Raw genomic sequence first — 27923 nt, forward strand, 5'->3', positions numbered from 1 at the left:
AATATTAATACGTTTGTTTTTTTTAGTGTAAGATCATCTGAAAATAACAATTGTTTTGTTTTTGTTACCTTAAAATGAGCCGTTTATATCTAAATATAGAGCGGGTCCTCTTCTCAAATACTGGCTCCAGATAGGGACATTCACGTTTTTCTGTCTTCCACCGTAGTCCTCCTACATGCTCGGCACACGGGAGACGTTTTAGTTGGTTGCAATCTGCAACCTCACCGCTAGATGCCGCCAGATCCTACACACTGCACCTTTAAGAGAAGGTCATATTTTTGGACTTTTATTTTGAAGTTCCCTCTTTTTGGCTTAAGAATGAGAAGAGCGAGAGATATAAAAAGGTAGACGTAATTCTCCAGATGGCCCAATATTTTAAAACAAATGTTTTTAAGCTCACTTTTACCATCTTGTGAGTGTGTCTTAAAGGAACAGTACAACATTTTTTGGGAAATAGACTGATTTTGATTTGAGAGTTAGTTCGGGAGATCGATAAAGAGTTGGAAATAAGTTTTGATATCATTCAGAACACAGTCATTGACCAGTGTAGCTATATAATGCTATATTTTGTTTGTTTCTCTCAAGGTTTTATGAATGTTCTTATCTTTTGAGGCAATTTCCAGTCGACCTAGAGAATACTTGACAATGTCCGCGGTGATGTATAACACGCCGGCGAACGGGACATCAAAACCACAATCTCCCACAGAGAAAATAATAACACGTAGTTTCAAGGCTTCTGCGGATATTTGCGATGCCTGCCAAGCGGCAAAACAATATGGCGGGACACTCTTCACGCTAAGCACCAAAATGACACTGAGCCTTGCAAACAGCCAAACATTGTTATATACAGTAGCTTCTAGACAGCTTAAAGAATGCTAAGCAATAAGCATTGTCTGCCAGGAGGCAAAGCTGCTGTGCAAGTGGCAGGCAGACAAGTAGCTGTTGATCCTTTTAGGCAGCAAAGTGGCTTGACGTGTCATTTTGCTGCCCAGTGCACTGCCCCAGAATGCTTTGCAGCCTGGAATGTCGTGACCATTATCTGGTATTCTTTACAATGTGCAGAGGCTGTCTGCTGTTGCACAGGTCTCTGTTTTTTTAAAAAGGGCGTATGTCCCAGATTGATTTTAGTAGTCAATTTTAAAAAATTGTCAAATGGTGAGAGACTTTTGGTATCTGTATTATTAAAACAAATATGCCCCGCCTTTTGCGTAGTATCTTGACGCTAAAGGTTCGTGCATGGTTAACATTGTAACACGTGGTTAACATTGTGGCGGTTAGGTTTATGCAACAAAACCACTTGGTTAGGGTTAGAAAAAAAACATCATGGTTTGACTCAAAATGCGTACGGTATGTTTGTAACATAATGTAAGCTACGGACGTAACTTCATGTGACTCAATGGCACAACATCAACATGAGAGAAAACACCACTTAAATGACATTAAAAAGTGTGTGTTTATGGACATCATTTGTTAAACCTGCATTAACTATTTCACACTGACATATACTGTATATCATCACCTTTTAAGTTGATATGGCGAAATCTTTTAGCTCCGTTTTTGGTCTCCACCAACTCCTGAAGGAAATATCTGTCTCTTTAGCTGCTAAATGCGCCATTAGTCTCTGACTATGTCTGTTGTTTGCTGCTGAGCACGTAGTGAACTGTGGGTTTGTAGAGTTTTTTGCTGAAAACAGCTGCCTGCTGTGACCGAAAACGAAGCTATGAGAGTCGTGAGAGTGAATCAAAACAGCAAAGTTGCGGCCCGCACAAACAATGACAATGAGCTGAAAATCACTATAAAGCTCCATAAAGCCGAGGGAAGCTGCAGATTCAGCCAATAAGTCTCTGTAGGTTCATCACTACGAGTGACCCCTTTAAAACTGTCATTTCATATTGTACATTGTTATTATAAAAATATAGATTATAGCCACTTTAAAGAATCACGTAAATATTGCAATGGAGTAACAGAAGTATCTGCAACGATACAGTAAACGGTACGAAGTTTGCATTCCTCCTATTAAAAAATGCTGGAAACACAAGGGCTTTACCCCATTCTGGATATTTCTCTTTTTTCAGAATGGTAATTGACTGATATCAGCATATAATATAAAAGGTCAGTATGCTCTCTTCTCATGAGTATATGCTGCTTTGCATTTCTGTAAGTTGCTATGTAGTAAAAAATGCACTGTTGCAGCATGTTTAAAAATGCTATTCTGCACCGACCATAATAAATTACCTCCCATATGATTCTAAGATGCCAAACATGCTTTATATGGGTACAGCATGTGCATGTCTTAGGATATTCTCTGATTGCATTCTGCACAAGAATGACTGCATTGCCTGCATTATACATGCATACTGTAATATGCAGCCTATGGGAACGTAATGGGAATTAGTTGGTCACTTACTTCACCACATACTGTATAGCAAAGTGCTTCTGGGTAGTGGTGTTATCCATGAACTGTGATTCACCACCAACATACTGTAGACCCTCATATTCTTCACATTATCACTTCTTTAAACTCTCTGCCATTGCTCCCATTAGTTAGATAAGATAATGCATATTCATTGTGTCCGATAATCAGCCATGATGATCAGGGAATATGTGAATGTGCTGCTCCCTTATTCTACCTTTACATAATGAAAATAGCATTGTTAGTCCATTTAGAGCATTATAATGAAGAGTCAGGAGAGGCGGAGAAAGCGTTAATCACAAACGACGCTCCGAAGCTATGCTGAGTGAAATATACCTTTTCTCCACAGAGAGCATAGCATGGCACTCTTTTATTAGTCAATGCTGAAAGCTCAGAGAGACATTACTGTTCTGTATATGCATGGGATGGATCTCAGCATGCGTGTTTCTGCATACAGAATGAGCTGGAGGTGGTTTTACTTTTTTTTCTCCCCTCTTTCATTTGCTTTTTGCTTCACAATTTTTCATTACCGTCTTGTTGAAAAACTTTACATTGGCTAAGAAAAAAAACAGTTGTATTTGATAAGTAAAACTTCTCAACTCATAAAAGGAACTCTTCAGTTTATCTGAAAAATTCAAAATCACCAAATCTGGAGAGAGTCCGTGTCTGCATCAAGGATCATCATGCTATTTCATTTTTAATTTTGTTCTTTACTGTTGATTTAAAGCTAGGGTTGGTAATGTTGAAAAATTAGCAAGACTACGTTAGATTTTAAAAATTATCCAATCGAGAAACCCAGTCCAGTGTTGCCATCTGTTTTCCAATGAAAGTAGCTAGCAGCACTAGCTCCAAAATCTAGCAAGAAAGTCACCAAGTCAGCAACGCTGGCCTACCTCCAAAGACACTCCCCCAAAATTATCATCATGAACGTGAACAACGAACCTGGTTTTTGTTAGTGCTCACAGCTGTCAAGTTAGCAGTTTAAGTCTTTTATTAACATTTATACTCAACCCCTTTTCCATATGAAACATATGAAAGAAGACGACAAACTAAAGGCCCCTCAGATCTCTTTAGAGGGTAAAAAAAGCCTGTAAATACAACCCCCAGTAACTGTACCTACATCATATAGTACCTACATGCAGAACATGTTGCTGGAACATAACCATTGTCGTGCTGCAACCCGATCTCATCGGAAGGCGTATAAATAGCACGACATTACAAAGACATTCTGCGTATCATGAGGACGCACCTTAGCCTTTTTGCGTGTCATTTGGACGCCTCTTTTCGGGTGTCATTTTTACGCCAGGCAACAAAACTACAGTAATGGTCACCATTCGGTTTAGGCAACAAAACCCCTGAGGTTTAGGAAAAACATCATGGTTGATCTTAAAATAAGTACGTAAACTAAGTAAAATACGTACGAAAACAACGTAACAGAAGTAGGGAAAACACGTCACAAACGTCACCAAAAACATCAAATATGTGCGTAAACTAAGTAAAATACACACAGAAAACACATCACTTCAAATTAACTCAACACTTTTGGACATGAACACCGGTCTCCTGGATGAGTCTCTGTCACCTTTTATTACGTCACTAGCTCTGAGCGTATCATATTCATGCAGATGAGTTTACATTGCAGTCAATACAGACTACATGGTGTACTAATGGCACGCCCAAAGCAAGAACGGTGTTCTCATTGCACGCGATAATTCTTGCAAATTACCGTGTCATTCATATACCATTTAGTATGGCCGGGCTGCCTACTCACAACAACAGAGATAATGTGAACTCTCGTCACAGTAGGCCTACACCACCTCTTCCAGCCTTTGCTCGTTTATAATTTACTCTTGTGGACAGCAGAGGTGCATTCTCATATTCTCTAAAATTCCATTAGAGCGTGCACTGCAGCACATATAGACATGGCTGATTGGTGATATTACCAGATACCTGTATATTTTAGATTCTGAGTGCCACACTAATATGACAGTAGGAATACTGATTAGTTCGATTCAGGGGTGTAAGCCTGACATTGATGTTATGCTAATGCGGTGCCACTCTCCTGACTGTGTCCACACACTCTGCGCACATTCTAGCATTAGCCGTGAATTTTCATACAATCCGCCGATAATGGAAACTAATTTTATTCAGAGGTAGCGGCGGAGGACACCATGCATAATCATGTCAATGTAAGTAGTAAGCTTCTACCTATTCATCTTTGTCTCTTATACCGTTTGTCTCTTCTACCTCAACCACATGAACATGCAGCGGTCCCCCTGAAACACATTACACCTTGTTTTACAAACAACAATGTATGATCTTTGATTTGGTACACAGAACGCAACATAATGCATTATGAATCCAGCTCAGGGATATCAAATATGAATCAGCATGTGTGTGTGTGTTTAATTTTTAAAGAGCAAAGACGAGATTAACCCTGCCCTCGCTGTGGTTGGTAGTGGAAGGTCAATATCGGAGAGACAAACAATTGTAATCAGTATGACAGGAGCCTCACTGGGGTAACCAGAGTGAGCATCACTGTGATTTTTGTTTTAAAAATCAATTTATCTTGCACGCATGAGGCTCCAGCTAAACAAACCCAGCATTTTAGTTGAAGTGACAGCCTGCTGGTTGGGACATGCTGTGTCTTATATGTCCTGATGGAGGACGGTGTGTGTGTGTGTGTGTGTGTGTTTGGCTGTATATTGTTATGAGTGAGCCTGCAAAAAAATAATAATAACTTGCACTTTGAATTTAGACTGGTATTGTTTTCACCAAGTGATTCTGTTTGTGTAACATCATGGCTAAATGTTGTCCTGGAAACACTTACTGTTGCGAGAACTACCACAGGAATGGTTTTGAGTACTTTGCCAGATGTTTATATGCAACCTGGTATCACGCCAAAGCATGTAACAGACCCACCCGTGTCAGTGTCACGTTTTTCCTCGCCGAGGCAGGAATATTACAATCATGTATGTAGGTTCAGTACCAGCAGAGGGCAACAAAACCACTTAGTTAGGTTCAGGAAAAACATCATGGTTTGGCTTAAAATAAGTACGTAAACAAGTATGTAAACTAAGTAAAATACGTACGGAAACAAGGTAACATAAGAACAGAAAACACACCACAAATGTCCCTAACAAACATGTCACAAATGTCACTAATGTAACTCATCTAACACCGATCTCAAAGTCCAGTGTTTGTTGGACTCATCCACCTCCCCACCTGCTCACCATAAGACGTCTTTCTCTCTTTTTTTTTCTACATTGCTAGCTCTGAGTGTTGCATATTTACATCAGTAAGGACTAAATGGCGCACAAATGACACGCCAAAAGCAAGAACGGCGTTCTTATACCACGGTTTTGCCTCGCGCATTATCGCGTCATTCACACGCCTTTTTGTGCAACCAGGCTGCTGCATGTCTGTGGACAAATTTTGTGACCGGCGTCGCAACTGTGCAAGATGCAGCCATGAAACTTTACAGGCGTGTAGTTGAGATCAAAATGAAGGCCGAGTTTGAAGATGGGCGTGGTCCGAGCAAAGCAGGCGAAGGAGCCGTTGACCCCCCACCTACTTTATGCCCCTGGACTGATTGGGCATCACAATACTTTGTGTAGTTGAGATCTAGATGAAGTAGGGGGTAGGAAGTGGGGAAAAGGCCATTGCCCCTCCCCCCACACCTACTTCCCTGGCCCGATTTGCCATCACAGCTGTTGTGATCATATTGCAAGATTGTCTGTTGTTATTTGATGCAAATAGCCACATTTTAATCAGCTTATGGATTTTTAAAAAAGTGTGTACTGCAGGTATTTAGTGTTTCATTTCTCTGAAGTTCTACCGGGGGGATATCATTTTGCTTTGGTTGTTGAAAATCTCAGGTTATTATTTTAGGGAAATATTCATATGCCCCTTCCTTCCTCAGCAAGGTGAGTCTAGAACACAAATTACACACGAAGGCTGCAGCCTCATGAGAGAACTTATTGTGAAAACAGTGGTCAGGAAAAATGGGATAAATATCTCGATCTGTAAATAAATCAGGGTTTGAATAAATATGTTAATTGGGGTTATCGTGGAGGTTGTTTTCTGCATTGTCAGTCTGATTTTAACTAACCTCAAAAGATAATCCATCAACACATTCTCTCCTCTGGCCATTCCCATCGCACTAATACGCTGAACCAAGCACGAGATGTGAGCGTCTTAATTGCGGTGCTCTCTGAGATAATGATAACGCTTGCATTAGCCTGCTTGAACAAATGCAAGCACACACACACACACACACACACACACACACACATTGATGAATGTTACAGCAAGGTGAAAACATCTCTGAGTAAACACCTCTTTGTGCTTTTTTCCTGCTTTGCGCAGATTAACACTGACAAGGTAATTTGATAACTGGAGGTTCAACACTTCAGTTGTGTTAAATAAAACAAATTAGTAGCAAGGTCGAGCTCAACCTTCATCACCACCAGCCCTGACTTTCTCCTCAGATAACCTGATGTGTACATGGGTGGATTATTTGCCGTTGGGCCTTTATTGACCCCCCACCTCCAGCCCTCTGTATGTATGCACCTTGTTGTGCCCTCCAAACTCCCGTCAAGTGCACACAGCAGAATATACAGAGGTGGTTCCATGTACATTGGGCCCAAAACTTGAATAGTCCTTATTTAAATCATTAGGTCCTAAAAGTTGTAAAATGCATGGTCCTAAAATGAGTTATTTCCCTTCCTCTGTTCATGTGAATGAGACCCATAGCGAGGCTGCACCAAAGGCTGGGAGGCGGGGTTAAAGGAAACGCTTGCGTGCCTGCAATATGGGCTCAATGGATGCTGAAGATCTTCAGATGTTCCGGAGTCAAGCTTTTTTGCTTCATGCGCAACTTTCATAGGAATTAATGGGGCCCCGCCTCCAACGCTGTATCCAGTTCTCTTTATACATCCATGATTATTCTTCCTTGTCAAAACCTGGCGCCTACATTTCCCACAATGCTGCACAACCACCAACAGTTTTGTCAAGAGAAATGTGTTTTGCCAGTAGCAGCTAATGTAGCCTCAAGCTGCTAGCCTCTAACTCAACACCCTCGGATATTTTTTTGTTGCATTGTCAAACTCGTAGTCTTCAGCCCCGACTGAAGCCGATTTAACTGAGGATGGAAAAGTGGAAATATGCCAAAAAGGCTGTGCATGTAGCAGTACAACTAAGGAAATAGACAGCAGGGTATGGAAAAAAGCTGTTGACTGTGTTTAGAGTCATCTGCTCAGACTGATGGCATCATAGCAATCAGAAAAGCTAAGACTGCAAAGACGTCTCAAAAGAGCCTAAAGACTAGAGCTTCTAACAATATCTGGTGAAATGAGGTCTGCATTACATCAGAGAAGGATCTGAATGCCCTGAGCGTTCGGTTCCCTACCTCTCTTCAGCCCTAAAGAAAGGGCGTCGTCCCACCCTTATTGGCCGAGAAGGTAAATGCACCAAGCTGCTCTCAGTTCTTCATTAGGAGCCAGCACCCTGCACAACAGGTGATCTGAATAACCCTCCAATCAACTCAGGGGAACTGTGACATTCAGTAAACATGAATTGGGGAAAAGGGAAATGACGGCAACAGACTGCTACACATTGTCTTTGTTTTGATGTTTTGCATTTATAGTGAAACATCGGGCCTCATGCAGGAAGCAATAGAGGAACACATTTTCTCTTATTTTTGTTCGTAGCAACGATTTGTTTTATTTTGTTAGAACCCATTGATTTGTGGGATTCACCAATGTTTTCTTAATTTTGCTCTTCCAAGGCGATATTTTACGAGTGGTCGAGATCTATCATCTACTCGTCGCTTTTTTCTCTCCATGTCTTTCTTGGACATGTATATGCACACGGCACAACACCTGCCCTTTAGTGTTCAGGGGCCTTATGCTTATACATACCCTTATATAGTGTTAAGGGGCGTTACATATGCTAATACCTGATTTCATAGTGTTGGGGCTGTTACCTATGCCAATACCTGACCTTATATAGTGTTTGGGGGTGTAACCTATGCTAATACCTGCTCTTATATAGTGTTTGGAGGCGTTACCTATGCCAATACCTGCCCTTATATAGTGTTGAGGGTGTTACCTATGCCGGTATATGACCTTATATAGTGTTTGGGGGCATTACCTATGCCAATACATGACTTTATATAGTGTTTGGGGGCGTTACCTATGCCAATTACTGCTCTTATATAGTGTTGGGGGGCGTTACCTGTGCCACTACCTGCTCTTATATAGTGTTTAGGGGCATTACCTATGCCAATACCAGCTCTTATATAGTGTTGGGGGTGTTACCTATGCCAATACCTGCTCTTATATAGCGTTGGGGACATTACCTATGCCAATACTGGCTCTTAAATAGTGTTGGGGGCGTTACCCATGCCAATACCTGCTATTATATAGTGTTGGGGGCGTTACCTATGCCAATACCTGCTCTTATATAGCGTTGGGGACATTACCTATGCCAATACTGGCTCTTAAATAGTGTTGGGGGCGTTACCCATGCCAATACCTGCTCTTATATAGTGTTTGGGGGTGTTACTTAGGCCAATACCTGCTCTTATATAGTGTTTGGGGGTGTTACTTAGGCCAATACCTGCTCTTATATAGTGTTGGGGGCGTTACCTATTCTGATACCTGACCTTATATAGTGTTGGGGGCGTAACCTATGCCAATACCTGCTCTTATATAGTGTTGGGGGCGTTACCTATTCTGATACCTGACCTTATATAGTGTTGGGGGCGTAACCTATGCCAATACCTGCTCTTATATAGTGTTTGGGGGCGTTACCTACACTAAGAAAACAATCAACCACAAGCCTCCAATTTATGATCAAGTGGGATTTATCATTCAGCACAGCTGGGTAGAGCAGATTGGATGGTTAAGAACGTTTGGTGCATCTGGAGTTGACTTCTTATTTTTTTTCTTAACAAAAAAGAGAAAATATAAGAGAAATTTAAGAGAATGTTGCTGCATGAGGCCTAATGTGTGCAAAACACCTGCACATCTTTGTTGTCTGGTCCAAAAAAATGGTGTCCGCCTCACAAGGACACACAACACTGTGAAACAATTCACTCCTTTTAACTTCTTTTAAGTCAGATGCTATTAGCACCCAGGTGTCAGAAGCCAACAACACTATTTGCACCCGGAGTAGAATAGCCAATGTGGTTATTTACACCCGGGTGTATGTAGCACGGCAGAGACAAACACCCAGGTGTCCGTAGCCAACAAGATACTAGATACTGTATATATATAGTATGTCTATTTGTTTTAATCTACCTAACCAAGTAGATTTGGTGCCTTAACCAAACTGTGACTGAAAACTGAAAATAATAAAAAAAATAAACAGACAATAACAAGTCAACTAAGTGTAAAATAGGCCCCTCATGGGACTTGAACCTTAACCCTCTGGGTCACAGTTCTTAGTGTGACCTTAGTGTCACCCGCCACAAACTACTCCCAGGATTCATTCTGTTGTTTTTCATATTACTACTACTATTACTCCTACTAAATCTTTCTGCCAGAAAGCCCTGAACAAACCCTTCAGCTAACTATTGTTAAATTAAGTAACACATTCAACTTGGTGGGGTGTAAATAGCCGTGTGACTATTCTCACCTGGGTGCAAACACACTCTGTTTTTGTAATCATATTAGGAACAACAATGTTTCAAGCCCACATTGACACTCAATCCTTCAGTTAAGAGCCAATATAGCTCTAAACGTTGTTAGGTAGAGAGGAATTAGTTCATTTACAGTGAAACATCACACAATATAGCTCTAACAGCTGCTTGAGCACGGCATCTATCAGTATCCATGGTGACGGATGTTACCTACTTATGCTGGAGAGTGCTGTGTGCATCCCACAGTTTACCTGTTTGTTTATACATTCCTCTGTAATGTGGAGTGTCTTCTGCAGCTGTGAGTGTGACTTGTGAAGGGCAAGTGAAGAGGGAACGGTTTGGTGGGAAAGGGCCTTCGTCATCTCGCGTCCCTCAGGATGAAGTCGTTTGCTTGATGTATGCACACAATTATGTACAGACAGATTTGTATTTTAATTTGGTTTAATTTTAAAGTAGGGCAAAGAGCCGTGAAAAAGAACCATCAGTTAGCTCCAAGAGTAAACGTGCAACTTTATAGCTTTATTTTTTTCATATTTTGGCTGCGCTGCAGAGAGAGAGAAATGCTGAAAGGAAGTCGGAGCAGGAGCTCAGCAGCCATGGGTGGAGATGTGTTTAGGAGTGGCAGGCAGTCCAAAGGGAGGGATCCTATGGAGACCCCTAAAAGCTGATGCACAGCCACTGACTCACATTCGCTGTTAGACCACAGACCCTACCTCAAGATACTCCTAGAATAACTGCATCATGGGAAAACAGAGAGATGTTTTGGAGAAACTGGCAGGGACCTTTCAGATCCGACATGTGCTCCTCCGCCAGGCCCTGGCTGAGTGCCTGGGAACCTTTATTCTGGTGGTGAGTAAACAGTATTTTGCATCCCTCCTGCAGCGCGCTCAGCGGATCATTGTGCTCAAGTAAACAAGAATAATAAACTAAATTGCTAGATGTGTACTGTATTCTGTATATGCTAGTTATTACCTCAATTCAAAATTGAATGTATGTTTTTCAGATTATTGTCTGCTGCCATTCAATTAAATGAAATTGAATGGGGAACGAAAACTGTGCTATTGTACTATTTAGGAAATGGGTGAAATTAAGTATACCATTGGCAACACTTAAATAAGAATCAGTATTATCTGCATGGTTATCAACAATTTGCATGCCTTATATTTTGATCCTTTTGCTATTTATTTTGGCTATTTGTCACTTAAAAAGTGCAATAACTGTAAACATACCTTTTTCAGTTTGAGCTAGTTTGGCTTGTTTTTGTTAAACTATGCCATTGAATGAAAAACACCAACACAAAACAATCTCAAAGGCTGTAAGCAAGGCCATATATTGCATTTTTTTTTTTTTAAATCTAATTTTAGGAAAACTGTAATAGTATAAAAAACACACCGCTATATGCTTAAAATCTGAGTAAAATAATGTTTACCTTCGCAACAGTATGTGATGAACCGGACTTTCAACTAACTCCACTGTAAACCCACTCGTGCCGTTATTCGACGGTTGGGTTAAGTGATGTAGTATTAATAGCTCGAGTGGCAAACCTAACTTCCTGTGAAAACGGAAGTTCATTTTGATATGACACTATGCATGTAACAAGCACATATTGACACGCCGTCCCTGGTCCGTCCAGAAGTAACGCAAGAGGGGTACCTCATGTGTCGGTCTCCGATGACGAGGGGCACCGACCAAGCGGCGGTATTTGTTGATTTGGGAGTGGGAATGTGTTGCAACCGGATCGGCATTTGCATTTATCACAGTCCCTGTAACATCGATCATAGCACAATACCGTTTTTGAGAATCGATACAGTATCACAAAACAGGATATCATGATACTCAAGTGTATCGATATTTCCTTAAACCCCTATACAGTGTATAGCATGTAGAGATGCAGGTTGTTCTCATACACCGTTCATAACCTACAAAAAGTAAATGCACTGTAATTCATGTATATCCCACAAAATCAATATGTATACATTATGAACCAGGAAGTATAACGAGCGACAAAAGCGGCATATGGAGGAAGTCAGTGTGGGTGAGTGGGTCACAAAACACTGGACATTCGCCCAGGAGACCGCTGTTCATGTCCTGGGTGAAGTCAACGTTGATTTATTTGTCACGTAACTTCCGTACTTAAGCTGTGCTATGTCGGCTGTTATTTTAACCCGAACCACGATCTTTTTCTAAATCTAACAAAGTAATTTTATTGCCTAAACCTAACCAAGTCAATCTTTTCCTAAACCTAACTAAGCGGTTTTGTTGCCTGAACCTAACTAAGTTGTTTCCTGTGAAGACGGAATTTTATTTTGAAAAGAATGGAGTGGAAATTGACGCTGGACATTCGTAGGAAAGCACACGAAAAAGAATAACTTTTTGTAAGATATCATACGAACCGAAATCTAAAAAGTGGAATAAGTGCATAACAACTAACAAACCATTTGTGTGATCCAACCAATGAAAACCAACAATTAAAGATGCGAGGTGGTGAGAGAAGCACATCACTAAGAACACACCCTGAAGGCTTCCACCAGATCTTCAGTTCAACGTGAGGAAAGAGAAAAAAAGATCTTTTGAAAATGCCCCGAGGGATTCTGTCTCCTTCTCGTCCAACATGTTATCGTAGAGAAGGAGGTGAGGGTGCTCTCTGTCTGGCAAGAGTTTAGTTGTGTGATGACAAAAAAGTTCATAATTGTTTTTTAAGTTGGGTTCTCCAGGAGACTGAGACTGATTTGATGCTCAAAGGCAACTTTTACTGTAGTGCTAAAAGGTAAAGAAAGTTTAACTGCTGCTTTCCTCTCATTAAATTGCTTCCTTTAGATGTTGATGAAGTGAAGAAACTGAATAATCTCAACCATATTCATAAGAACTTTAGCACCTGAGACTCCTGCATTAATTATCTCCTGTTCCTTCTTTGTGCTTAAATTACAAAACCACATTGTTTTATATATTCTTTGTTAGTGATATGACTTCATACAGCATCCCCACTGAAACCTGTTCCAGCACACTGGGGAAGATTCTTTCACATTAAGCAAGCACAGCAAAATGTTTTTTAGTCGCTGCAAAACAACCTGGAATCCCTCTGTTTCTCATGGTTACCCACAGACAACACAAATATCAGGAGAGGGCACCGACGGCGAAGCGCTGGGCCCTTTGTTATTCTGCTCCTCGGCTGTGACTGATCTGTTAATTCCAGGAGACCTTTCGCTCTGCTGGCAGTCGGGTCCCCTCGGTGGTCAGAGCTGGCCCTGCGTGGAGGGAGGCTCCGCGGGTGGAGTCAGATTGTTGTTGGCATCAATAGTCCTGCACAAAGCCCGTCCATAACATGCACATGACCTCTGAGGTCAGAGAGACACACCCTGGATACGACGAAAAGCAAGACTCAGCTAGACACCTGACTCGAGGTCAGGCCACTGTGGGGCTTTAGTACTCTCTTTGAAGGTTTGCTACTACTGTCTGTCTACAAAAAAGAACTTAATCTCAGGGTTTTTCAACTTCACTGCATATTTCTGGTTGGATGGATCTAGAAAAAAAAAGTATGTGGTCAGGAAATGTTAAGAAGTAGGGCTGTCAATCTATTAAAATATTGAATCGCAAATTAATCACACATTTTGTATCTGTTCAAAATGTACCTTAAAGGGAGATTTGTCAAGCATTTAATACTCTTATCAACATGGGAGTGGACAAATATGCTGCTTAATGCAAATGTATGTACATATTTACTATTGGAAATCAATTAACAACACAAAACAATGACAAATATTGTCCAGAAACCCTCACAGGTACTGCATTTAGCATAAAGAATATGCTCAAATCATAACAAACTGCAGCCCAACAGGCAACAACAGCTGTCAGTGTGTCAGTGTGCTGACTTGACTATGACTTGCCCCAAACTGCATGTGATTATCATAAAGTGGGCATGTCTGTAAAGGGGACACTCGTGGGTACCAATAGAACACATTTACATCACACATCTGGAGGTCAGAGGTCAAGGGACCCCTTTGAAAATGGCCATGACAGTTTTTCCTTGCTGAAATTAAGCGTAAATTTGGAGCGTTATTTAACCTCTTTCTCTTTGACAACCTTAGTTAAAAAGGCTTAAAAGGTAGATGTGTTCAGTAAATAATTCCAGATTGTTCGTCTCCTCTATCCAGATGTTTGGTTGTGGCGCAGTAGCACAGCTGGTGCTAAGCGGAGGCTCCCATGGCACGTTCCTCAGCGTCAACTTTGCTTTTGGTTTTGCTGTAACGTTGGGCATCCTTGTGAGTGGACAGATCTCAGGTGAGGATGTACTGTGGTGTATTTAAAGAGGTAGAGGTGTTTCAGCATTTCCTTAGAAATTTCCTTAACACTAATGTTCTATTTGGCATCTTAGCGACCTCTTTAACATCTAATAAAACACACTTAACATTGTTTTATCATCTTGATACTTCATGACTTTCGTTGATTTCATTATAATCAGCTCAGACTCATTGCCATGGCGTCAAATACCAACGTTTTGTCAAGTACATCGGCATGTGATAGCGACACCCAAGCACCCTTTACTGTCTATATCAGACGCACCGGGCTTTCAAGTAACTACAGTGTAAACCCATCCGCGTATAATTTAAAAAGCTCAAAGAAAGTGGTCGGGGTGTGTGATGATGTAGTTTAAAAAACATACATAGGATGGGTGGGTAGGGTGGTGGATGGGTCCAACAAACACAGGGCTTTCAACCAGGAGACACTTTCAATTTGCAAATGTAGTATATTTTTTGTGGTTTTGTTGCCTAAAAGCAAAAGTTTGTTTGGATTCACAACGTTATCCATGTGTTTACTGCGACCGTAAAGTGGCGCCAAGTGGTCCGGTTATGAAGTGAAGACATGTTTCAGAGGTCTGCTACAAAAAAAAATGACATTACTTTAGTTTGGGGGCTGTAAAACATGGTACAATATATCCACATCTGTGATTGTTGACATTTCTTTTTATGCAGCGTCACTCCTCCCATCAATAATGTCTATAAATACGCCTATTTGGATTTCTGTTATTGGAGTTTTATTGGAGACGGTCAGTGGCACACAAACTAAATCTATATATTTGTTCTCACATAGCCCATAATAACATATAAAACATGAAATATTTACTCGTTTGGTGTAATAACAATGCTTTGTGGTCAATTCTCTATTTTGTTTCTGCTCATTTAATGTGCATGCCCAGTTTGTGGCAAAGGACTTCAATGCCTTTCCATATATTTTTAATGAGGTTAGAAAGGAGAAAACATAGTTAAAGGGAAAACGGTTGCAACTATCATTATTATTATACATCAGCAATAACAATGAGGCAGTAAAACCAATGTCAACAAAGGCCTGATTTAGTAAAAAGGTATAGGAAAACTTTATTATCATCAAGAAAATCACACTTGGTTGAGCTGCAGTCATTAGCATCACTGTCATTCACTGAGTGTTTCCACAAGACTCAGCATTTTCCTTCCATCAGCATAACAGTGAGTCATTATTATTGATGGCTTGACAGACATATCAGCAAAGGGTAAACTGGCAGTTATCTGAAGTGCAGAATTTACCACACTGATGTGTTTGCCAGGCGACTGACAGCTAGATGCAGCAGGGGGAGCAGAACAGGAAGCTAGTGGACGGAGGAATGCAAAGTTTAAAAGAGACGCACACACACAGAAGGAGCGGGGCACTTAAACCCCGAACTTGAAAACTAACGTGGTCTGTAATTGAAAGGAAAGCGAGAGAGTCAATCCTCAATCCCGCTATCCTCTGTCAAAAGCAGCAACACTACAAAGGGTTCCGCGGTTCACTCATACTCACTCCTTCAATGCCTTTATAATGAGGCTGTCCCCCTCTAACACACATCGCAGCTGAGAAAATAAGCTCTTATAATTAGATAGCTCCTACCCTGACACGATTAAGGTGTGAATAGAAGCGAGGCGCCCACATGAGTGTGCCATCAGAGCAGTTATTTCCCCTTCAAGGTTAGGAAAAGGGATACTTTTTCTGAATCTTTTCATCCCTCCAATTTAAGTTGTGTCACAGAGACCTTCCATCCCAGCAAGACTTTACGGAGACCGCAATTACTGAATATAGGCCTGCAGTAGGCTTACGGCTCTCTGCTGTCTCACTGTGTGCTGTATGAGATAAAAACAGTTGTTTGTTTGTTGTATGAAAACACACCAAAGTTCAGTAAAACTATATTTTACAGGTCCGCACATTTCATGGTAATTAGCTGATAATTAGCAAGTAACCTATTTGAAATTTCTTTGGATTTGCTGCGAAACTACCCCAATATTTACCTCAAAATAGATAGAAAATTACTTTATTATAAACATTATTTAAAGGGACTATTTGTAAGATTCAGAAATGATGCTTAACAGCGACACCTGTGGCCTTGAAATCAACGAAAGTCAGCGTCGAGCTCGCACTTGCTCGCTCTACATAGACATGAACGAGCATGTTTCTTTATTTTTCTCATCTTCAGGTGGTCATCTGAACCCAGCGGTGACCTTCTCTCTGTGTTTACTCGGGAGAGAGCCCTGGAGGAAGTTCCCGCTGTTCTTTTTCTTCCAGACCCTCGGAGCCTTTCTGGGTGCAGCGATTGTATTTGGCATGTATTTTGGTACGTGACGAAAACTGAGGAGGAATAAATCAGATTAATAAAAATGTTGAAGTTGAACAGGCCACACACCGCCTACTGCTCTTTGGTACACTTAGTAGTTTATACAGGTCATAGGAGGGGACACAAGATGGATGGACCCCGAGGACCAGAACCATTTTCAACCTTCGATTTCCTCCGGCATGCAGCGGTTTGGTGGTGACAATTAAAAATGTACTAGCTGTTGTACTAGCTACCTGTCTGACAGCTGGAACAAAGCCAAATTGTCAAGTAAATTGTTGCTCTGAGGAAACACGTCAGTGAATAAATGAGCTTCTACACTTGCACCTACTTAGCAGCTTTTGACAAACAAGCAACCCGTTTGGTGGCTTTCTCCTCGGCAAGGCAGGGCAATTTTATTTATGGAGCCCCGTTCACACACATAAAGGGCTTTACAGGGGCATAAAATATATTAAATATATAACATAAGACTTTAAGAAAACATTAAAAAAAATTATATTATAATGTAATTCTACTGAATCTCTTACACAAGGGATCCATTAACACACTTCTACTTAGTTGTATTGAACGTTAAAAAAACAAGTGCGATTATACCTTTTGTTAAAGTGCCAGTGTGTAACATTTCAGGGGATCTATTAGCAAAAATGAAATATAATATTAAAGGGACTATTTGTAACTTTCAGAATTGCTTGTTAACAGCGACACCTGTGGCCGTGAAATCAACGAAAGTCAGCATCGAGCTCGCGCTTGCTCGCTCTAAATAGACATGAACGAGCATCACTCAAAACAGTGAGGCGACACACGTCAGCTAAAACCATAATATCACTCTATATTTCAGCTGCTTGGCAGTAATGTTAGCTGACCAGACGAAGGTCTCTCCATGAATCAATGCTGATACTGTGTTTGCTTCTCCTGCCTCAGCGCAGGCTTCAGCAGCGGGGCTCTGCAGCGAGAAACTCGTCTCCCTCCGCCCGCAGCCGGAGAGAGCAGGAAGACACCGGCAACCGGTCGGTAACGAGACGGTAACGTTTCTCCCAAGACACGGAAAACCTCTGTTGGTCTGGAGGAGCTGCAGCATTTATTTCTGCACAAACGTCCACTGTACATTCACTAGATATTCTCAGAGCTAAACTAACTCTTCTGCAGTGTGGAGTGAGCGCGCGTTCACGTCTAGAGGTGGAGCGAGTACGCGAGAACGCGCGCGCTGTCTGAGTGAAGGCAAGCAGGCAGAGGAGGAGAGTAGAGCGGCCACACGCGAGCGCGCATACGCGAGCGCATGTGTCCCGACCCGGTACGTTTATACGCTTAAAAAGTTACAAACAGTCCCTTTAAGTAGATGTTGAGATATTTCACTGGATGAGTGAAAACATTGACAAAGCTTTTTTTGTGCTATTGAAATACATAAATAATTGAAAAAAAAAAAATGTTATAAAAGAAAATAAATGTAAAGTGTTTTGTACGTTCTTCCACCAGATGCATTATGGGACTTTAGCCCCGGGGAGCTGATCGTGGTGGGAGAGAATGCCACAGCTGGGATTTTTGCCACATATCCATCCAAACATCTCACCCTGGTTAATGGGTTCTTTGATCAGGTAACTTGATTTTTGAAGTAGTACTAGTAGTAGAAGTACTGGAGCACATATGTCATTTTCCATCAGTGTCTATTGTCTGTGGTGTTAGGTAACGGCCTCAATTTCACTATATTTAAGTAAAAAAAGAACACAATCACAGATTTAAATAGATACTTGAGGTCACTGTGACACATGTGTGGTGGGGCAGAATGGACCGCAGCATTGAAGTATCCAAGAGACGGATGATTGAAAAACATGGCTGAGTCCCGTCCATTAAAGACAACGTGTCCTGTAGACATAGCAGAGCTGCTGAAGCCCCAAATTCTTATTGCTCAAGAAGTATTGCATGAAAAATGTGGCACTCCAGTAATAGCCTAATAGCCAATCACATCACATCAGCTCATCTCATCCTCTTTAACCTTTTAAGAGCAGCAGACGGTGTAATGAGCAGGACAGTGTCACTATTCATTTGATCTGATTGTCTAAACTTGGAATCTGTGTGGAACAGATTGTAAGTGTGCGGGAAAAAAGGGAAGGTCAATTAGATCCCGCTCTGTCGGAAGTTTCAAATAATTAATTAATGAAGGTACCGTGTGCGTAAGAATTACACGCCGTGCATTAAAAGTCTGGACACTGTCGATGCAACGCACGTAATCCTGCTGCTGATGGCTACATGCACTTATCTCAAAAAGAGCTTTTATTCCTACAGCAGGAGTGAGTGATTTTCTTTTTTTTGGAGAGGTCTTGCTAGGTTTTCTGAGCAGACAGAAACACAAGTAAACAATCTATTGAGGACACACAAGGAGCTTTTTTCCTCCACAATTTGCTCGTATTATGTGTGCTCTACCAAACAGCTGAGGAGACCATTAACAGCTGTATGCTAGCCATGCCTAACAATCATCAGCAAATTATATAATATTACATTTCTGGCAATATTACACTTTCATAAAAACTCACTTACTAAACAGTTTGCTTTTGTTAACTGTTTTTTTTTTCAGTTTACCTTTTCAAAACCCCCGTTGACACTGGAACAGCACTTCCTCTGTGCTGGTGCCAGCAATGCAATCTCACAAGAACTGCAGTACACATGGCACCTGCTGGCCAGGTGGCCACCAGCCAGCTCTGCTGCTGCTGCTGCTGCACTCATGTAGATCCTGACATGTCACAGCATGTGGAGTCATCTATAGTACATCTACTGTACGCATATACCGTGAAACTGTAGCCCTGTACTGATGCAACCATGCACAGCCTATGTTCACCAAGCTGTCCTTGTGGTGCTTGTGCCATCCACTGATGTCAGAATCCATCAGTGGACCGCGGTTGATGTGCTGTTTTTGACGAAAAAGTCGACACGATTGCCAGATTTCATGTTCATTTCTCAAGAGAAGTTTTCAGTTTGACAGCTTGTCAACTCCTCCAGAACAAATCCACTGTAAATATCACAACCTCTTTAAACATACCGCACAGGAATCACGAGGCAAATTGATTAACAGGAAATTGAATGTTTAATTGAATTAATGTAAACATAAAACCATTACTAGATCATTCTCTCTGTGCTTTTTCTCAGGTTATTGGAACGGCTGCGCTGATCATGTGCATCCTGGCCATAGTTGATCCACACAACAATCCTGTCCCTAGTGGTCTAGCACCCTTCACTGTGGGCTTTGTGGTGTTGGTCATCGGCCTGTCAATGGGCTTCAACGCTGGCTATGCCGTCAACCCAGCCAGGGACCTGGGGCCGCGCATCTTCACGGCTATGGCAGGCTGGGGTACAGAGGTTTTCACGTGAGTATGGTACTATTTTGGACTACTTTAAAGCAGTATTGAACTTTGAATGTTATCAGCTGAGTGAATTTGCGTTATCAACAGTTATGAGCCTCATAGATATGGGTTACAAAGTGGCCTGCTACACCTACTAGTAGGTTCAGAAAGACGTTATCATCTATTCATATAGTTGATCATTGATACAAATACAAGAAGAAGAAGTTTAGTTATCTCTCAGAACACTTGAATTACAATATCTTGAAAGGTTATTATGAGGTTTTTACCATATGATGCCAAAAACATTCTACCTTCTGCAGGTTTAACTAACGACATGCATGTAAATTATGTAACAAATGTAGTTATTTTAACCCAAACCACAATCTTTTCCTAAACCAAACCAAGTAGTTTTGTTGCCTAAAAATGCAAAGTTGTTTTCACAACACGGGAGGTAGAGTTTGGCCGGTCTGGAGCATTAGAATGGTAGTGATAACTACTGATAACAGCCATTCAGTTGGTTGATAACAGTCAAAATTGGTGCACATCACCCATAGGTGGTTTAGGAGATGTAATGAAGATCGATGCAAGTTTATCACTTGCCACTATTTAGTCAGTTACCTGGAGCCAGTAACTTAAAATTTGCTCTAAGTAGAGAAAGTGTGGGTAGAACTGAGGCGAGCAGCAACCACCGGGGTCGACCCTGATAGGTTGAGACACCTGTCAATCAATCAAAACATATTTCTCCTTATTAACATTTTATCACAATTTCTGCTATGTACTCATATTTTATTTAGGCTTGCTACTGAATTGAATAAAATATTTAAAATAAACAACATATATTCAGTTTTTTTTCCCATTTATTGTCTTACAGAGCGAACACCTACTGGTCCTTTGTGCCCATCTGTGCACCTTTCTTGGGTGCAGTGGTGGGTGTGCTGGTATACCAGCTAATGATTGGATATCATTTAGAAGGAGAAGTGCAAGAGAAGCAGAAGAAGGAGGAGGAGGAGGAGGAGGAGGAAAGGTTCAAACTTTCCAATATGACAACCAACGAAGATGCATGAGCACCGCTGAATTTCTTATTATGTCGCAGTAGGTGACATTCTTGCCTAACAATTATATAGTTTGCTGTAACGGAAAACTCTTTTTGTATTCACATATCTCTTTAACTAACATCAGCTTTTGGGTAGCCATCAATCAATAATCATGAATACAGATACTCTTATGACATTTCATCATATACGGGAACAGTTTCTCAGGAAATTATGGCACATTCTTTCTGAATTCATTTCCACTTAACTCCAGTCAGCTCTTTTATTTCTGCTCGGAGCACATAACTACGTCCTTCATGCTGCGTGTCTGACAAAACAAATTGATCAACTCACAGACAAAAAGCCAAACAAAAGCGAGTTTGAGTGGAAGAGGTATTTGAAAGGTGTTTTGTTCATTTCTGTGGTGGAAGAAACCTTCAAATCACCATCAAATCAAAAGCAATCACACTTTTCTACTACAGTTTATTTCATTTATAAGAACTGTGTAGAATGAAACCACTGCAGGGCTCCAGAGCTATACAGGGACACCAGACACATCTCATTAATCAATCAGATTTTTTAAACTGTTATAACTCATCTTCACCACCTTGTTGCAAGTGTTTGCCTAATTAAAAAATGGAACAGTGAGATCCTGTCTATTACTCTGACTTGCAATGAGCTTTAGCAGTATTCACTTATGTATTTCTTTCTATATTTACATATACAGTAAGTAACTTTTTATATAGGACCACTACTGTATAAAATATGCATAGATTCACCACTAAAAGGTACAATATATGGCATAAAAACACACTTATTGTGAGGAACATATAGTATAATGATTCACTGCAGGCTATACAACTTCATATATGTATTATTTGATATGTCATGAAACAAACTGAAGAAGTGCAACAAGTGCAGTGAACAAGCTTTAAACCCACAAATTAGCCTTTTAAACTGTAATTCTTTAATCAGAAAGTGAGTAATAAACTGATATACTTTGAAGGATTCCCACTCTTAAGTTGAAACATTTTCCATGACATTTTCAGGTACTCCTAGACTTTAAAGGAATGGTTCCACATTTTGGAAAATAGACTATTCCTTTAACAGCACTGGAGATAATTACAAGTTTATTTTATATATGGCTGATTTATGTAAAATGATAATACGATTGGATTAACAAAATTTTAACAATACCAATCTATGGATGCTTATTATTATGAAAAACAAAAACTATTAATTCATATATTTTGATTGAAATTATGAAAATATGAATGATATAATTTTTTTGTTGATAACTGTTGCTTAGATTTTGGATTGCCAAGAGTAGCTTAAACCATTCCTGTTTGTCCAGAACTGCATGGACAACTGAAGGCTGCAGAGAACTGTGCTCTGCTGCCGCCCCGATCAGACAGAGACGCGTAGCTACAAACACGCCTTGGCAAAGCGTGTTGGGCAAAACAGCGTGGTGCGCCTGTGGAGCGGGAATGCGTACGCAATCAGGCGATCAAATGTTATTTATGGGGAAAAAATGGATTCAAGCAGACAAATTATACAATTAAAATTAACTTGAATTATATAGTTTGTCGTAATTATAAACCATTAATATCAACCTTTCGTCTGTATTTGCCGTTGTTGTTAAATTTAAACTTTTATGTGCGGCTAAAATCTCTAGAAATACGCAACGCGTAGCGCAAGAGAGGAGCGCACGGCAGGCGCGCTGTACCATAAATTTGAAAACTTCCAACTTTGGCACCCCCTCTCGGTAGCATCAAAAGGGACAGTGTGGCAGACTGAAATGCATGCGACAACTCGCCCTTCTCCTTCAGAGACAATGACAACGAGGGTCTAAAACACACAGGCTGCTCTCATTTTCTCCAGAACAATTTACTAAAAGTTCTGATCAAAAACTTTGATTTGGAGCTTTCAACAGCACACATCTCTTCCCAACCTGACTGCTTCTCTTGTTTCCCAGCATGCTTCAGGTTGCGTTCCCTCTCCTGCGACCACACACAGCTGGCTATTTATGGGCCTAATGTAAGATTTGTTTCAGCTGGATCCCGGCTCAGGATGAGTCATCATAACAGATGGTTTAACATTGACATAAGATTGTCAGCACTTATTTATCTGAGTTTAGTTATTTGTATCGTATGGATGATGGTACCATTAGTGATAATATTTCCAAAAAATACAGAAAAAGACTGGCACATTTTCAAGTGAGAAACTTTTATTGGTGCGGTTGGCGAGCAGACGCTTGCCTTGGAGACTCACTGGCATGCAAATGGTGACATTTGCTACATTATAAACGCCCTCCAAACTGTTAATATGCCCCTTTTGGTTTATAGTGCCTCAGGTGGTTATCACTGTTAGAAATTCGATCTTGGTTTGAAAGGGCACCAAGGGCAAGAAAGGTCAGGGGTATTTGCTCAGAATAACGCTCCCACAACCATTACACAACATAGCACACACACACACACACACACACACACACACGGTCACACATGCACATCAATGCTCAATTACTATCGGAGCAGCAAACGCATATTCTGCATCAAAATATCAGTAATGACATTTGTGGAGTCTGGAAAAGAATATCAATACGTCAGATCTTACAAAGGCTTAAACTTCAGAGACGGTTGTTTGACATTTTGGAGTCCCTCTTTGGCGTGACCTTTGCAGCAGTTCACCAGACATATCTATTGTCAATCTCAGCATTTGCCTCTAAAATTATAATTCACCTTCCTGTTGCCTTGCAGAACAGAAGCAGCAGGGTCTTGCTTTTGTTTTTATAGAACTGATGGAACAAAAGTGAGGTTCAACCATCTTTTCAGAGAAAAAAAAGTTCCATTACAAATATGACAAGGTCTGTTGATTTAAAAAAAAAAGCATAACTACAGAGAAAATCCAAATTCGCTCTTCATTTCCTATGCATTGGAGTCAGTCTTATGGATGCTGGGGTTAGAAACATGGCAGAAATGAAAAATGTTATCTATGACCAGAAAATAATATCAGCAACATGAACTGCAAGAGTAATAAGAACCCTCTCCATACATGGTTGACACATTTGTTTGATGCATACCTCAGATCATTGGCAGCATATATACAGGGCACAGTATTAAATATCAAAACATGCACACATGGGTAGCAGGTTTTCATATAACAGTAAACATGCAGAATATATTCAGCGGGGCTTTGTGTTATGGCACAGAACACATGGCATTTCAATGCAGGCAAATCAGCATGAAAGCTTGAGCCACAGCTCCACTGTGTGGTGAAGTTATGAAGCTTCAACACTTTAACCACTGAGTAGTGTTATAAAGACGTCACACATGAAAACCTCTGGTAGATTAAAAGAGCTGAAGGACCATAAAGAACAAAATTTACTGTACTTGTTTCAACCAGTTCAGTGCAAATGTTCAATAAAACTAAACCGATTTTTATGCATGGTTTTCCCAGTGTTCAAGTCAATTTTCATGACTGACGTGAGTAATAACTTCAAATGGTGTTTTTAGGGCTGTCAATCGAATAAAATATTTAATCGCCTTTTTTTTATCTGTTGAAAATGTACCTTAAAAAGGAGATTAGTCAAGTATTTAATACTCTTATCAACATGGGAGTGGGCAAATATGCTGCTTTATGAAAATGTATGTATATATTTATTATTAAAAATCAATTAACAACACAAAACAATGACAAATATTGTCCAGAAACCCTCACAGGTACTGCATTTAGCATAAAATATATGCTCAAATCATAACATGTCAAACTGCAGCCCAACAGGCAACAACAGCTGTCAGTGTGTCAGTGTGCTGACTTGACTATGACTCGCCTAAAAAACTGCATGTGATTATCATAAAGTGGCATGTCTGTAAAGGGGAGACTCGTGGGTACCCATAGAAACCATTTACATTCACATATCTGGAGGTCAGAGGTCAAGGGACCCCTTTGAAAATGGCCATGCCAGTTTTTCCTCGTCAAAATTATTTAGTTATTATTAGTTATGTAGCCTTCTTCACGACAAGCTAGTATGACATGGTTGGTACCAATGGATTCTTTAGGTTTCCTAGTTTCATTTGATGCCAGCATCTTCACTCTAGCTTTAAAAAACTGAGCCCACTACAACCTAAAAATGCGTTAAAGAAATTAGTGGCGTTAAACAGAATTTGTGCTAACGCGCTATAATTGCGTTAACTTTGACAGCCCTGCTATTTACTTTGGGATAAAACATATTACAATCTTGGTAAACAGATTATTCCAGCAACTGACTTCCCTTGTGGATGCATATACAGACTAAATGACAGTATTGTATGAACTAAACAGAAAGGCACATTGTCTTCATATCCTCATTTTTTCACATGATTTTCTGTTTCCTGATGCAATACCCTCTCCTCTGTCTCTCTGTGCAACAGGGCTATCATGCATATTTCCATTGTGCTACAATAAGGTCCTGTAATGGGATACTACCGCGCTAAACACATTGCATGCACCACGAATCCCTGTGTTGCATATACTGTAGGTAAATTACCCTGATTATCACCGGCTGTGTGGTTTCCTGTTTGTGCTCCTCTCACTAATAAGATGATTAATGGTTGATTAAGATTTTAAGAGTATAATTTGTTACACCCTTTTTTTTCAGCTCAGAGTGACAGTAAGTGCAGTTCAGGTCACACACTGTTCTAGAAATAGTCTTAATAACACATTAACCCCAGCCAGACACATAACAGGACTGAAGTATGTGATCCACATTCCTGCAGTGGTTTCACACTAGTTCACTGATCTACAGGGGGCGCTAATGTGCCAAGAAACGCAGCAATGCACCAACAAATGTAGGGAAGATGAAGACTACAAGCAAGTAAACATCGATGTTAGCAATGGTTTCAAAGTCTTTAGAAAAATGGGTTGTGCAAGTGTTTCTTGGGGAAAGAAATAGTTAGACAACATAATTTTGGTGAAAAACTCCATAGGGTACCTTTAAATTTGATCACAAATGATGTGTTTGTTTTGAAAAGAAATCTACATGTATGGAGGGAAATTAGTCTCAGTACTGGTGACAAATGTGTGTCTCATGATCCACAAATAAAAAGCAAGATTTACAAGTGTGTGACAATTTGTGGGTAATTTATGACGTGTTTTCGACTCCACAAACAAATATCATCGATTTGAACAAATAAATACAACCCAACCTGAATAAATGTCAGTATTTTATATCATATTAGTTCATTTAAAAACATGAATAATTTTCACGTTTTTTAGGAACAGGAAGCTCAAAAACAAATATTATCAGTAGGGCTGAAAGTTAATGCATTAACGCAAATTCGTTTTTACACCACTAATTTCTTTAATGCATTAACCCAGTGAAGATATTGGCAAAATATGAAACTAGACAACCTAAGAAATTGGTATGCCATTGATACCAACCATGTCATACTGGCTTGTCACGAAGGACGCTAAATCCAAACTTATGCTAAATTTTGGCGAGGAAAAACTGGCATGGCCATTTTCAAAGTAGTCCCTTGACCTCTGACCTCCAGATCAGTGAATGTAAATGGGTTCTATGGGTACCCACGAGTCTCCCCTTTACAGACATGCCCACTTTATGATAATCACATGCAGTTTGGGGCAAGTCATAGTCAAGTCAGCACACTGACACACTGACAGCTGTTGTTGCCTGTTGGGCTGCAGTTTGCCATGTTATGATTTGAGCATATTATTTTATGCTAAATGCAGTACCTGTGAGGGTTTCTGGACAATATTTGTCATTGTTTTGTGTTGTTAATTGATTTCCAATAATAAATATATACATACATTTGCATAAAGCAGCATATTTGCCCACTCCCATGTTGATAAGAGTATTAAATGCTTGACAAATCTCCCTTTAAGGTACTTTTTGAACAGATACAAACTGTGCGATTCATTTGCGATTAATCGCAATTAACTATGGACAAGCATGCAATTAATCACAATTAAATATTTTAGTCCATTGACAGCCCTAATTATTAGTTTAATGCACTTGTGGGTTGATTTATATTTCTATTTGTTTGTTCAAGTTGGTTGGTATTTGTTTGTCATCATCATCAACGTCATACACATTTGTGAATTTTCTTTTTGTTTTTGTTTGTGGATCATGAATCATTCGTCACCAGAAGCTATTGAAACTAATTTGTCTCGGCTGTTATAGGAGAACACCAGTGCCAACACACTATCGCAACACCTTTTGTTAACATCAGACGCTCAATCTTTGTTTTCATAAACCATTGGAACAGATCGTATCCTCTGCACAGCACCACTGGTTCACATACATCTGTGTCTGCAGATGAACGCCAATTTCAACAGAACATACCGAGCTCTATTGTGTTATTCCTGTACATTTTATGGTACACTGGTTTTTCATCTGATAACAGCCAGAGTGTCAGGGGTGATTCAAGGATGTTTTAAATGAGGTGGCAAGAACCAGACAGGGAGGGGCACATGGGAAATCAGAAAATTCTATCAGAAATGAGAATTGGCCGAACATTGGGCACGATTTTCAGGCTATTGTGCCCTGATACCGGTGGTATCACCAACCCCTTTAGACACGCGTGAGCGTGAGCGTGAGCGTGACTGCTTCACGGCCTTTTCTAAGCCCCCACCCGATCATGCATGTCTGCATTTCAAAATTGCAGCTATGCATTGTGATAGATGTCATCTTCAATAATCAGCAAAGAGAAGAAGACACAATAGAAACCCGATTAGTACTTCTTATTCTGTTCCTGATGCGTGTTGCACTTACGCAAAAACTGACAGATAGCTAACAATAAGGATTCAGAGAAGTCGAAGACAGGAGTAAAGTTCAAGTGTTTTACTGAGTCCTCTTTTCTCTTCTTCTTTCTTTTTTGTAAAACTGAAACTG

At 40.3% G+C, this 27923-nt stretch overlaps 1 protein-coding gene across 1 annotated transcript; it reads left to right on the top strand.

The window, feature by feature from the left end:
- The first annotated feature begins 9701 nt into the window (after positions 1 to 9701).
- Positions 9702 to 21601, top strand: LOC141757561 (aquaporin-3-like). Its single transcript, XM_074618124.1, has 6 exons — positions 9702 to 10907; positions 14210 to 14336; positions 16537 to 16674; positions 18145 to 18263; positions 19810 to 20027; positions 20875 to 21601. Exons 1-6 carry the CDS (start codon positions 10800 to 10802, stop codon positions 21065 to 21067), a joined length of 903 nt encoding a protein of 300 aa, XP_074474225.1. The 5' UTR covers positions 9702 to 10799; the 3' UTR covers positions 21068 to 21601.
- Positions 21602 to 27923: the final 6322 nt, after the last annotated feature.

Source organism: Sebastes fasciatus, chromosome 19 (assembly GCF_043250625.1).
Source record: "Sebastes fasciatus isolate fSebFas1 chromosome 19, fSebFas1.pri, whole genome shotgun sequence".
Lineage (NCBI taxonomy): Eukaryota > Metazoa > Chordata > Actinopteri > Perciformes > Sebastidae > Sebastes > Sebastes fasciatus.

Coding starts and splice junctions, on each gene's coding strand:
- LOC141757561 (XM_074618124.1), top strand. CDS start 10,800: ATGGGAAAACAGAGAGATGTTTTGGAGAAACTGGCAGGGACCTTTCAG. Junction 14,337..16,536: donor TGTGAGTGGACAGATCTCAG/GTGAGGATGTAC, acceptor TCTCATCTTCAG/GTGGTCATCTGAACCCAGCG. Junction 16,675..18,144: donor TGTATTTGGCATGTATTTTG/GTACGTGACGAA, acceptor TTCTTCCACCAG/ATGCATTATGGGACTTTAGC.